Source organism: Rhamphochromis sp. 'chilingali' (genome assembly GCF_963969265.1).
Source record: "Rhamphochromis sp. 'chilingali' genome assembly, chromosome: 20".
Taxonomy (NCBI): domain Eukaryota; kingdom Metazoa; phylum Chordata; class Actinopteri; order Cichliformes; family Cichlidae; genus Rhamphochromis; species Rhamphochromis sp. 'chilingali'.
Window position 1 is genome coordinate 17,405,250 of NC_137947.1, and position 13,676 is coordinate 17,418,925.

The following is a 13,676-nucleotide window of genomic DNA, read 5'->3' on the forward strand; positions in this document are numbered from 1 at the left end:
GGATGAAGGGTGGAAGTGGAAGTGAAAACTTTGGCTGTCCGTGGAGAGGAGACAGGAGGAGAACCTTTACATATACATGTATGCACCTACACGCATGCGCTCCTCACCACCAAACACACACACTTCTTCGCTTTCAGCATCTTGGCAGTCTTGGACAGAGTAGATACTGTTGACTAGTCTAATGGACTCTGCCATAAGATCTCTCTCCCCCTCACACCTCCGTCTAACCAAAATTCACTCCTCTCCCTCAATTTTCAATCTGCCTCTCCTGCAGACGCCGGTCATAACCCGTAAATGCGGTGTGTGGCTCTGAGAAGAGCTTAGGTTCCATTACTGACAGCCCACACAGCTTTACGGCCATTTAAGATCCTCGATTTGGGTTCCTCCCATTTGGATGTTCCTGCAGACCCTTAGTGTGTCGCCTGAACAGACAGAGAGGGGAAAAAACACTTAGTGAGATCGTTAATGTCAAGCTTACCAAGGCAGACTCAGCTCTTGCTGCTTGAAATGTATTTTTAATACTCAGCAATAAACAATAGCACTGTGAAAACAAGACAATAGCGTGTGTGTGTGTGTGTGTGTGTGTGTGTGTGTGTGTGTGTGTGTGTGTGTGTGTGTGTGTGTGTGTGTGTGTGTGTGTGTGTGTGTGTGTGTGTGCGTGCGTCAGTCTGCAGACTGTTAGGGATGATGAAATCATTATAATAACAGAAAGCTTAATACATAAACACATTTTCTAGATATTTTATTAAAAATGAGGTTCCTAAATTTGGATAGTTTTATTATTTCCTATTGAAAAACAATTAAAAAAATCTGATTATTTGATTAATTTGCCAATAGTTTCTGCTTCTAAATCAATGCTTTCACTTAATTATTACACCTTATCTGGTGCAATTGTTTTTTGGAAACAATATATTTTCTTTATGTGAGACATTTAAATGATGTGTCATGAAGATCTAATGTTTTCAAAAGGAGACAGCACCCAGCTGCAAAGTGTGTTCCTGTTTAAATGACATTTTAAGCGAGGAAGAGCTGCGTATAAAGGCTTCCATAATATCCATTACTGGTCCTTGGTCCAGTGGCAGTCTTATTGCCATTTCTGAACTTCAAGCACTGTAAAGACTCTTATAATACAAAATGTTTGTTAAATAGCCGATAGAGACGCCATAATCTTTTAATGTTGGATTTTATAGCTTTACCACGCTCTGTCGTTCTTGTGGATATTGTAATATTGCATTTTTACTGGTTATTCATCTGTTAATGTTCCAGTTACTAAGTTTTATACTCTCCCTTATACATTTTTTTTTTTTGTATTTCTTTCCACTGTTAAACACACAGAGAAAGTTTCCTGGGCAAAGTTTATCTGCGTGACACCTGACTGCATTAAGTATCTCACTTTAGGTTAGGTCTGACAGGCAGGTGGAAACAACTACTGAAAATGTAGAGTTTACAATTAGAGCTGCACTATCATATTTCCTGTTTGTCCCCCACTCTGAGACACAGAGAGAGAGGGAGAGGGAGAGAGGCCTGTACCATAAACAGCCTACATTCTGACATTTAACCATTATTTTTAGATAATGGCCTTTTCCCTCTAATAATTTTAAGTATTTTTCTTCTATAGGATTAATACATAAATTCAACATTTTATTAATTCAACTTAGTGTTTAAGAGGTAGGACTGACAAGTCACTTCTTACATTTTTGAATAAACTGTAGTCTCCAGAGAAAATCATATGTAGTCCACAGTGTGTCGAGTTATAACAAAGTCTGCAACATGATGTTAATAAATCTACATCAGTGCTGCCGAATAAAACAGGCACAGCTGTTTGCAATTTGAAATCGATTTTTATTTATTTATTTTTATTTTTGGTGATACACATTAATGGGCAATTTTTACAGTTTCTTTTAATTCAGCACCTGCAACGCTGTTTTGTTCTTTGATTTCTTTGCTTTTTTCTTCCTCGTTCCTTTATCAATTCGTAGCTCATTGGAGCAGGGTTGCTTCCTCTTTTTGTTGTCGCCTAAACCGTTTAGTTTTGGATGATCGGTCAAAGATTCTGACAACCAGCGGGGAGAAGCAGGACGCCCAGCCGGGGAGACAGCGCAGGAGGCCGGACAGATCTACTGGGCTGCATCGGAGAGACGCACCATTAGACAAGGGAGAGCCATGCCTCACAGCGCGGGTCGATCAGGTAAGGATTTCTCCCTCTGCCTCATACTAATGTCAGCGTTTGTTTGCAGGTGTGTTGGTTGCGCTGTGCGGGACAATCTCTGGCGGATGCAGCTTTCTTCCTAATACTCATCTGGATTTGTATTCTTTATTATTTAACCAATCTGCGCTTTTCTTTCGTTATTGTGAACTGCTTTTACGCATTTATATTTCGTTTTTGTTTTCGTAAAATATCAGAAATTAAGGTAAGAACTTTGTATTTTAATGAAATTCATTATTATTATGATTATTATTTTTTTTATTTTTATTATTATTATTGCACCATTTTGCTAAATAGCCTATCAACATCACCTACATGCTCGAGGCTCTAATTGAAAACATAGATCACAATCTAATTCACCTCTCAATTTTGAGTTTAGATGGGAAGATCAATGGAAAACAGTTGTAATGATCTAATTAATTATGGAAAAATTAAAAGCAAGTACAAAATCAATCTGTGGTGGTGTCGAGAATGGAGTCAAATTGATATCCATCTGCTCCTGTTATAAAGCACATGAATAAGCAATCTAAGGACGCAGCTGATATCCTGCAGTTTGGCATAGCCTACCCATATGGCTTTGGGTGTCAGGAGACTCCAGATCATGGTGGGATGCTGCACGTGGCTCTCGATATGATGCTGATGTGTTAACAAATAAAGAGGAAATGAATTCATGGGGAAAGATTAAATTACAATTGTGAAAAAAAAGAAAGATAAAAGATGGAAGTAAAAGTTTTAAGTGCACCGTGCGTACTGCACTTGAGCACTTGAGGTTGTTGTTGTTGTTGTTTTTTTCAGCGTTTACTTCACTGACTCCTGGGTTTTTTCATTGAGTTGAGAAAAAAAAGTGAAGTTGGACATTTACGCTGTGCAAACAGGGATTTGTAAGATTTTTATTGATTTATTTTCGATAAAATCTAATAAATCTCAATAAACTAGAGTTAGAGCTTGCGCAGAAGTGGAAGTGAACAAGCTTTACGCTTAAAGAGAAGCTTGCAGGGAGTTGCTGTGCAGTGGTGTCATGGGGCACATTAGGACTCCTCGAGTATATTTCAAATGCCTAATTAATGAAGATGAAAATTGTCACATTTCTATCAATCTCTGTGTTATTTCATTCTCAACTGGTAATAGATGCAAATTTACAATCAGATATTTTTGCATTGAAATTAGACTATATAGAAACATACAACGTGGGCGATCGACGCTTACTTATTTTATTTTATTTTTTTATTTGTGTGTGTGTGTGTGTGTGTGTGTGTGTGTGTGTGTGTGTGTGTGTGTGTGTGTGTGTGTGTGTGTGTGTGTGTGTGTGTGTGTGTTTACATTGTCCCATACAGCAGCAATCTGAAAATAGTGGTGCTCATGTGCTATTAAAAGAAAGAAAGAAAGAAAGAAAGAAAGAAAGAAAGAAAGAAAGAAAGAAAGAAAGAAAGAAGAAGAAGAAGAAGAAGAAGAGGGGTTTGTCTTGTCCTTTTTGAAACCATCAGACCCTCCCTCTGTCTCTCTCTTCTGTGTCTTTACATTTCCACACAGTGAACGTATTAAATATAGTTATCAAGATTAGCCTGTAATTTCCGTTGTATAACACAAGCTTGATATTTACATTCCCAATAGCGTGTATTTGTTGATAACGAACCTAAAGGATGTGTAAACAGTTTAACCTCTACCAGCATCATTCAAAAACACTGACAAAAATTATCTGAAATATATTCAAATCAAATGTTCTTATGTTGTTTTCCACGAGCTCAGAGATTCTTTACTGTGTAAATCAGGCAAGGGGAAAAAAGGAAAATCGAAAACAATAATCGTATTAGGTCTTTGGTGGCTGTGGCTTTAAAGGGGGTGAAGTCAGGACTAACAGTTTCTTAATTATCACGCCGTTTGTTTTGCTGTAGTGCTGTGACACGGGGACGTCATCGTGGCACTACAGAGAAGTATGGGGGCAAATAGGGGTGTTGTGGGCGAAATAGCAGCAGCTTTAGGGCAAAAGTGCATCGATGTGTGAAATTACAGCCCATGGTGCTACATATTGTACCAGAAGCTCTCTTCCCAAAAAATGCAGAAACAAAAAAAAAAACGTGGAGGGAAAAAGGTGGAAAAAAGAGGAATAGTTCTCAAACGTGTCCAGAGGGCAGCTGGACTCGCAACTCAAACTGCCGCCATGAAGTCCACAAAACTTCTAAATAACAGCCAAAGATTGCGGTTGTTGTGCTTGCTGTGCCAGTCAAAAACAAACGTACAAAAATTCAGCTGAATGCAAGGTGACTGCTCAGGCACACCATTCACTGGAAAACACAGCTTACAGTTCACTATCATCCAGCCTATTTATAGAAAACAAAGTGACACCATTCTGATGGATAACCTGAAAAATGCATTAACACGTAGAAGTTAATGTTAACCTCACGCTTTCATGTTTTTTCTTCTCCTTTTCTGACGGATTGAGTTCCTCCAAAGAAAAGATTACGAGTGCGTAATTGGCAGTACTCTTACCACACCAACCTTTGACCCGACCAGCCTCAGCAGCGTCAGCCCTCCTTCCTATACCTGTCTGCCTCCATGAGCGTGGTGGGCTGTGTAACCTACTGTATGAGCGCCATCTACAGAGCGGTGCTGCACACAGGCCCAGGAGTAGATGATGATGATGGTGATGATGATGGTGGCCTGCTGACTGACGCTCCCCTGCACACCTCACACACCACTTCTCTGACCACACACACGCACACACACATATATGGGTAAATAAGGTTTGGCAGTTTCTGAATGTGAAAACTTTATTTGTATTTAACCAGCGCCAACATATTTTCAACGTGTATTTAGGAGCAGAAAAAATTAAAGCAAGGAAATGCTTTCATATAGATTTTGGTGCAAAAGTTCACGAAATTCCTTTTTAGCCATTCTCCCAAGCTTACAAAGTTGGTTAAATAAAACGCGGAGGGTTTCGTCTTATCTTTGTTTAATTTACAAGAAAATTGTACCATCTGTAATTATGTAATAATGATTCTTTGAGGTGTCTGCGTGTTTTTTAGGCTCTGCTATAACAAAAATCTTCACTGTGTTTGTGTTGGTAGTCCTCTCACTGAAAGCGTCCGAGCAGCATGGCTTTAAAGTAGCCTGACAGTGCTTTACCTCTTTTCTACCTCCTGCCTTTAATTTCCTTGATTCTTTACCCCAAAGTCTCATCATTTCCCATTTCGTCTCCCTCCCCTTCCTGGCTGTCGGATGCAGGGACCTCCTCATTTGAGCTGCAGGTTTTTACGTGGGCGAATCACAAAGTGTTGGAATCTATTGCCTTTGTCTGACAAGTCATCCATCTCTATGCAAGGGGATCTGTGGGATGGAGGTAGGAGGGGGGGGGGGGGGGGGGGGTGAACTGTGGGACTGCAGCTTTTAGAAACAGACACACAAGGAGAGGGGTTTCATTTTCTGCCCAAAGCTTCGTTCAGGCACAGCCCATTCTGGAGGAGAGGGGGACTCGCTGCTCTGTACTCTGTCCATGTTGTTGTCATCTCCGCCCCTATCTGATTAAACCACAGAGCCTGCCGGTCCATCACGCCGTCAGAGGAGAGGGATTTTTTTTTCCGGTCGCAGATTCCTGAGCGGAGCAGTGGAGACTCGGTTTTACGCTTCTGTTTTCCTCATGATGTCCCTTAAAAACAAACAGTGACCCGCTTCGAGCCAATGTTTCCGCGACTGGTGCGCTCTGCACACGCGTGGGTCATGCACTGCACCTGACAGCCCCTTCTGCAGACTTTTGAGTTTAGACTTTTTTTTTTTATTCCAGGAGGAACTTAGCATCGCGCCCAAGAAGTTGTTCACTGCTTGTTCACCGCGGACTCTTCCCACACGGACTGTGTTACACCAACATCTAAATCCTTGATTGTTTTTTTCTTTTTGTCATTTAAGCTGCATCACCGAGGCGAAACGGCGACCTCAGTCGATTACCTTTCTTTCCTTTGCTATCCCATGGATATTCACTGCAAAGCAGACCCCTTCTCAGCGATGCACCGTGAGTATGCTGAATTAGTTTAGAAACCAAAAACATGTCTGTCATCCTACTTTACTTTTTAGCGCACAAAAAAAAACAAACAAAAAACGATCCTGTGCACTTGCAATGATTGCGCTCTAATTTAAATAGAAATGAAACAGTTACGATAGCGAAATGTAAGGTGATTGATATTTTTTATTGGGCCTCGCTGTTTTCCCCCCTATTGTCCAATGAAATGTACACGATTCTCACATCTAAAATCTTGCTACCTTTACTTTTTTTTTTTTTCCAAATTGATTTTTTTCCCCCACTGGTTGACTTAAAAGGCTAATTGTAAAAATATAGTTTTAGCAGTTTTTGACGTTAATTTTATGATAATATAATGCAGAGTAAATAATAACAGATGGCTGATGAATTAAAATAAAATAATAAAAAACGGAAGATTTCTGACTTATTTTTAAACCCACGTGGGTGAAATCCGCTTTTATTTGTGTGTTTTTAGTTTATTATCTTTAAACTTTATTAACCCTGAGGTTGGTTGTGGGAAATATGTAGGTCTGTATTTAAGACACAAGTGGAGAGGGGGGGAGGATTTAAAAAGAAAAGAGTTAATTTAAATACAAAGCTTTTATTACCTGGGAAATCACCTGCCACATTCAGGCTACTTTTAGGGAGGCAGGGAGCACGCTGTGTGCAAATGGATGTAGCCTTAACGTTTCACTTTATTAACAATCTCTCACTTTGATTCGGATGGTAAAGAATTAAAGTGACGACAGAATTTAGAAAGCGTCTGCTTTTTTCTGCTTGTTTTTTCCTCGCGTATTCCCTCCATATGATATGCGTAAAAGAAGACCCGGACTCTGTGTGAATTATTTATCCCCACCTCTTTCGCACAATCCGCGTTTGTAATATGAGTTATCAAAGCTTGTTTTAATTATTTACAATAATTGTGCAAGGAAAATTAAACAGGTTGAAACGTAATATCTGCGACATGTGTTAGGCTGCAGGAGGGGGGGAGATCCTTTTGGAAAATATTGCCTAACCAAGCCAGTGAGCAGGGACAGATGAGATCCTGGAAATGAAAAAGAAAAAGCAGATAGATTTTATTTTTAAATTGTGATATTTTTTTTCTTTTATATTTCACTGTTACATTTGCTGGGCAAAAATCCTCTAAAAATTGAATGTTTTAAAATTAGTTTAAAATTGTGGCAGCTTTAATTCATTTATTATTATTATTATTATTATTATTATTATTATTATTATTATTATTATTATTATTATTATTATTATTGAACAGCATCAGAGTTCGCTAATATTCAGATTTGCGTCACATTGTGTGTGTTTGTGCTACTTTGATTTCATTTACTCTGAAAATTCAACACACACACACAGTAGAGGGCTGATGAGCACACACAGCAGTGTGTTCTGCAGGTATGTAATGTTATGTCCCCTCCTCGTGTTGCTGTTGTATCCCACGCAGGGCACGGCGGTGTGAACCAGCTCGGCGGGGTGTTTGTGAACGGCAGACCCCTTCCCGACGTGGTGAGGCAGCGGATCGTGGAGCTGGCCCACCAGGGCGTCCGGCCCTGCGACATCTCCAGACAGCTACGGGTCAGTCACGGCTGTGTCAGCAAAATCCTCGGCAGGTAAAAGGGGGGATACACTACCAAACAGAGCCCTGTGTGTGTCAAACATCAATCTTCTATAGCTGCTATATGCGCACCCAGCTCTATTTCAGCCTCAGTCATCGGTTATATAGGCAGGTCATTTTTTTCTCTCCCTTTCTTTCTTTCTTTCTTTCTCTCCCTCTCTCTTTTTTCTTGAACGCAGCAGTTCTGTGTCCCAGATTTTCAATCCATCACCTGCAGCCCCACAAGAGAAAAGCATCATAATCATGAAATAAATGTTAAGAGGGGAGTTTACAGCTAAATATTAATGAGAAAAAATATCCCAGAGAAATATGAGGCTGGCTGTCGGTGACGAAGAAATGGTGCTATCACTTCTCTACAAAAAAAAAGAAAGAAAGAAAGAAAGAAAGAAAGAAAGAAAGAAAGAAAGAAAGAAAGAAAGAAAGAAAGAAAGAAAGAAAGAAAGAAAGAAAGAAAGAAACTCGAGTTGGAATAAAAGCGGCAAAATCCAGAAAACTACCACAATCTACCCAAACTTGCCTTTGAGCATCAGATGTTACTGTGAGAAATAAACGCCAAATATATACTTTCCGTTCCTATATTTGTCCATCGGTGTAAATAAATAAATAAATATGAGCAATTAGGTAATTTTACTTGAGAGCAGAAATGCTGTGAGATAATATTCTGACATATATTTTTTTCAGCTATCAGAAGGCATTTCAGAGGTATTTCATTTCACACACACTGTATGTTTGTCACCAACATTTACCAGTAGGTCATGGTGGCATGTAGTGCATGCTACTGTAAGCTTATGCAGACTGGAAATGAGGTCCAGACTGCGCTCTTACAGCTAAACTATCCTTTGTTCTGTCCTTCTCACTGCTCATATTGTTTAATTTTAATTATACTGCTTTTTTTCGTTGAAAATCCGCTTTGTGCGCCTTCCAGCTGACACTTAATTAGGCCCATATAACAGCACACTTGCAGGCCAATTAATAGATTAATGCCGCCATAATGTTCGTAGGTATTTTTTTTTCTTTAGCCTATATGTAACTGCAGAAGATCGATGGAGATTGTTTCCACACAAACGATTTTGTTAAAGCCACCTTTCTCACTGATCACACGACTGATTTAAATAAAGGAGGGATCCATTCAGGAACACTCGCTCTGTCCCCATGCAGGTACTATGAAACCGGCAGTATTAAACCCGGGGTTATTGGTGGCTCCAAACCAAAGGTTGCAACTCCAAAAGTGGTGGACAAAATTGCAGAATATAAACGGCAGAATCCAACCATGTTCGCTTGGGAAATAAGGGACCGACTACTGGCTGAGGGCGTCTGCGACAATGACACGGTTCCCAGCGTTTCATCCATCAACAGGTAGGTGCCACGGCTTTATTTTATTTCTTAGAAGGCGCGCTAAACTGCGCCAAAGCGCGCAAACTCTTCCAGGAACAAAGCTGTGAACTTATTTCTTTTTAAACGTCTGCGTGCAAGTGATGGAAAAAAACAGGGGGGAACAGATAAAAAAAACAAAAAAAAACAAGAAAGGAACTTTTTGTCGTTTACCAAACTTAAAAAAAATAAAAGTGTAGCTTTTTTATCCCCACATACAAGGCTAAAACGAGCCTGTTAGGGGTGGTCTCATAAGTGCAATTCAATCCCCTGTGCGGCCCTGCGCAACACAGCCAGCACTGCCGCTGAGGCTGGAGCCGCGAAGAATCACATCTGTCTCGATAAAAACCGATCAATACAGCGTAACCAGATCCAGAGGCAGAAGGAAATACCCAACAAAGTCGTTCAATACGCGGACCACAGAGGCGGCAGCACCATCTTTATTGCCAGCCAAATGGAGGAAGAGAGTGACAACAGACCACATAGGCTTTTACAGGACAGTTTGTAAAATTATTATTATTATTATTATTATTATTATTGTTATTATTATTATTAGTAGTAGTAGTATTCGTATTCGTATTATTCGTATTATTCGTATTATTCGTATTATTCGTATTATTATGTTGTGGCTGTAGGAGCTGATTTAACTACAGAATTAAATCAACTAATGTAGAAACTGCAAGAAAAAAAAACATTCGTCCAGAAACAGAGGTGATCTGCGGGTATTTGTGGGATAAGGGAGTTTCTGTTCCACGAAAACAGCGAAAGCAGTAGACACCCTACACCTTCACCTTTCCACATGAAGCAGGACAGCAGCAGACAAAGTGTCTTTAGACAGAGGACTCTGGTGAAAAAAACCCCTCGGCATGTGTGCAAAGTGAAAAAGCCCGCAGTGCCTGCCAGTGATGAACTTTGGTTAGGAGGCACTGTTCCAGAGAGCTGGTCATCAGCATTACATTTTAATGAGCTGAAGAGAGTCTCATAACACAAGCAGCTAAATGCAGGAGATGGATGAATCTTTGCTAAATTTAAATTTAAAAAAACAACAACAACAACAGAAAGATAGGGAGAGGGAAATAGCAGAAAATCACATGGCTTTGGAAATTATATCTTCAATAGGTTCTTAGCACTATTGTGTGTTTGCACCTGTTGTTTCTAAAACCACAGCAGTTTGTAATCCATTTTATGTCTAGTTTTTTTTTTTTTTACAAAAATAAAAAAACAATTTTTGATAATCTGCTCAGTTTGAACTTTGTGGAACAGCAGGACAGGGAGGAACATGTCCTTTGAAACCGCATTAATAATTAACTCTTAGACTTTGTTGCACTGCACAAATCTGCATTTTTTTTTTCATTCCTTAAACATGGCATCACAAATCAAAACATAGCAATCAGTGAGCCTTACTCCACTTTTATTCCCTAAAGTCTTTCTTGGCATTGAAAAGAAGTTAACTGGCACTTTTAGCAAAATCTTCTCTTTGCTCTGTATAATTGTGAAAGTACTGGCTTTTTAAAATATTAGCTTAATTTCTTGCTTGCTGATGTTAAAGGGAGGAATGGGAATGGTGTGGAGGAGGAAGAAAAGAACGAATAGAAGTATTAGAGCCAGTCAAGAGGACTGAAAGGGAGAGCGGACCCCTGGTGGTCTTTGTGGTTAAGGATCTGACCTCTGCTCTGTTGACTAAAGAGGATGTCCTGGCTTTAAACACATTTTTCCTGCATTAATTATTAAAGATTACACAGAGACTGGGTTGCACTTTGTTTTGTTGTCGCAGAGAGAGGAGTTTCCATCCGCTGCACCATGCCCAGTGAACAAAGGCATAGCCGTGAGCGAATTTCAATCATATTGATCCACATTTTAATACTTCTTTGGGGATTACATTTTTTTTTACAACTGTGAAACACCAAAGTCGTTAATTCATCCATCCAAATTGCTTATTCAATATCAACAACATAGACTTGAAACAAAGTCCTTGAATTTATGAGACTCCCTCGAGTCATGAGGTCAGATAACTGTTGTGGTGAGATGTTAGAAATTCAAATATGATATTGATGTGTGTTTTCTGGAGGAGACTACCTGCCTTTGTTGCCCCGCCTGAAGGAGAGAGCACGGAGGACACATGAGATAGTGAGGGGAATGAAAAGAGTCTGATGTACATTTTTGCCCCTGAGGACGTTAACCCCATAGATGCCTGATTCAGAACTGATAGCTTATTGCCGGATGCCACATGTGAGCGCCATTCGCCTCATTTGCAGTCTGTAGAAGTCCGTTTCTGTCACATACCTCTAAAGTGAGAGGGCACACAATACTGCCTGTTATTCAATGATCTCAAGTTGAGCTGTCAATCAGAACATTACCATAGTCACAGTTTAATGTAATGCGATCATGCCCCATAAGAGCTGAGCTTGTGCAAATCCCATTGTGCTCGTCTTCCTAAAAGAAATACAGCAATCATCAGATTTACTGTAAAATAAAATTTGCCTTCATTTGTTTTAATTACAGCCTGCTTTAGTTTTTTATTTATTTATTTACTTATTAAGTGTACAACAGATTAATCGGCACCGGAGGTGACAGCAGTCTCAGCTTCAGCAAATAAGATGCTATTGGTTTCCTTTCACAAATAATGTATGGTTCACAATTTGCATTTGCTGTTCCTCTCTGCCATTCGTTGTCAGTTTTTCTATCTGGGAGTTCCAATCAATAGGGTCTGATCCTCGGTCAGCCCGGGGGATTCCTGCGTGCTACACTCGTCGAGTGAAAAAGGGCAAAAAAAAGTGAGAAATACAGAAATAAATCGGCTACCAGTAAAGAAAGAAAGAAAGAAAAGTAAGAGATGGAGGTTTGAAAGGCAGCTATTGCAAAGTACAGTAAAGCTGATAGGACACTGGACAGTAAAGAGAGTTGAAATGAGAAAAGAGGATGAGAGTGGGAGTGAAAGATCAGCTTTGAGAGATGGAGAGAGAGAGAGAGGAGAGCAAGGAGAAAAGAGGGAGTGGGGAGCAGGAGAGGCAGATTATTAGAGTTGGCCAGGTAGAGCCAGTGAAGCTGATCATTGAGGTGAATTGATGTGATTTCATGCTTTGTTTGCAAGATCATTCAGACCAAAGTGCAATGAAGACTTTCCCGCCACATCACATCTTACTGCTATAGGGACTTTATCATATTTCTAACCTCAGAATCCAGCTAGATTGAATCCAGAGTCTCAGGGGGCAGCCCCCATTCAGTCTTGCACAGGAGACGAGAGATTGCTCCTAAAGCCCCGAGATTGGCTATTGGTGACAGGGGCCTGAATATGAGGATACAAGTGCCCCAAACGATGGAGCACTTGTACATGCACAGATGTAAGTGGACGTGATGTGTCATGTTTAAGTGTCCTGTGGCGGACCGGTACGGTGTAAAATCTCAATTCTCTGAAAGCACTATTGATTGATCCGTGTGTGTTGTTCCCCTTACCAGGATTATCCGCACCAAAGTCCAGCAGCAATTCCACCCATCCCCTGACGGATCTGTTACACCACTCTCCACGCCCGGCCATACCATAGGTGAGCATCAATACGGCTACACAGGCCAATCAAACGAACAAATCGGGGCTGCAGAAAGAATAAGAAACGGAAAAAAAAACTACACATGAACACATATTAACCCACGTTAACCTGAAGAGACACACAAACACACACAGTACTGCATGCGCACTCTAACTCTGCTTTCTCCGTCAGTGCCCAGCACAGCCTCCCCTCCTGTGACCAGTGCCTCCAACAATCCCGTAGGATCCTACTCCATCAACGGCATTCTGGGTATCCCCCGCTCCAATGGTGAGAAGAGGAAACGAGACGATGGTAAGGGAGACATAAGATCCCTTTGTTTGCCATCCTTTTAATTCTTTTCATCACTCATCTCCTACTTTTTTCCTGTGTGTGAAGAAGATGGCATTTATGACAGCGCTGCAGCCAAGTGTGTTTTTGTGTGCTGTCTCCAGTGACTTGTTATGCTGTATATAAGGCGGGATGAGAGTTGCGAGAGTGCTGTGATTCAATCAGCTTTTCGATGCCCTACGTTCTACCATACGCCTACAGAGCTGTATCTCAATTTTATACCACGCTCAGATGTATTGTAGATATCCCATACAGCTGTCATACAACTCTAAAGCCCTTCGGAAAAGGCATCAACGCTGCTGCTCCGTGCTTTTATTCCAGTAAAGTAACAAACAGCAGAAAAAGTAGCTCTTTTGAAATTTCCTGCTTTGATCCTGTCAGATAAGTCATGATTTATCATTATGGACTATATTTTTTTTTAAAGATAAGGATTGATTGATTTGATTATGATTTTAATTATATTTTTCCACGATGATTCAAATAATTTTAAGTATATTAAAACATCCCAAAATATTTTTTTACTAGCAGGGGGCAGGCAGCGAATAGATCTATATACACCCAAAGATTAAGTGAAAGCCTATCCAGTCCAAGCCA

The 13,676-nt window shown here is 40.2% G+C and overlaps 1 protein-coding gene across 24 annotated transcripts in view; it reads left to right on the forward strand.

The window, feature by feature from the left end:
* Positions 1–2,057: 2,057 nt before the first annotated feature.
* pax2a (paired box 2a) overlaps positions 2,058–13,676 on the forward strand; it is a 32,265-nt gene continuing 20,646 nt past the window's right edge. The window contains exons 1-6 of one of the 24 annotated variants that reach the window (XM_080868519.1): positions 2,058–2,188; positions 6,107–6,209; positions 7,654–7,834; positions 8,998–9,195; positions 12,667–12,752; positions 12,927–13,046. In XM_080868519.1, coding sequence (XP_080724645.1) covers positions 6,167–6,209; positions 7,654–7,834; positions 8,998–9,195; positions 12,667–12,752; positions 12,927–13,046 — 628 coding nt within the window. In that variant the 5' untranslated portion in view covers positions 2,058–2,188; positions 6,107–6,166. Of the gene's footprint in view, positions 2,189–5,031; positions 5,544–6,106; positions 6,210–7,653; positions 7,835–8,997; positions 9,196–12,666; positions 12,753–12,926; positions 13,047–13,676 lie in introns of those variants that run through there. The other 23 variants (XM_080868520.1, XM_080868498.1, XM_080868516.1 and 20 more) reach the window with 23 other exon arrangements.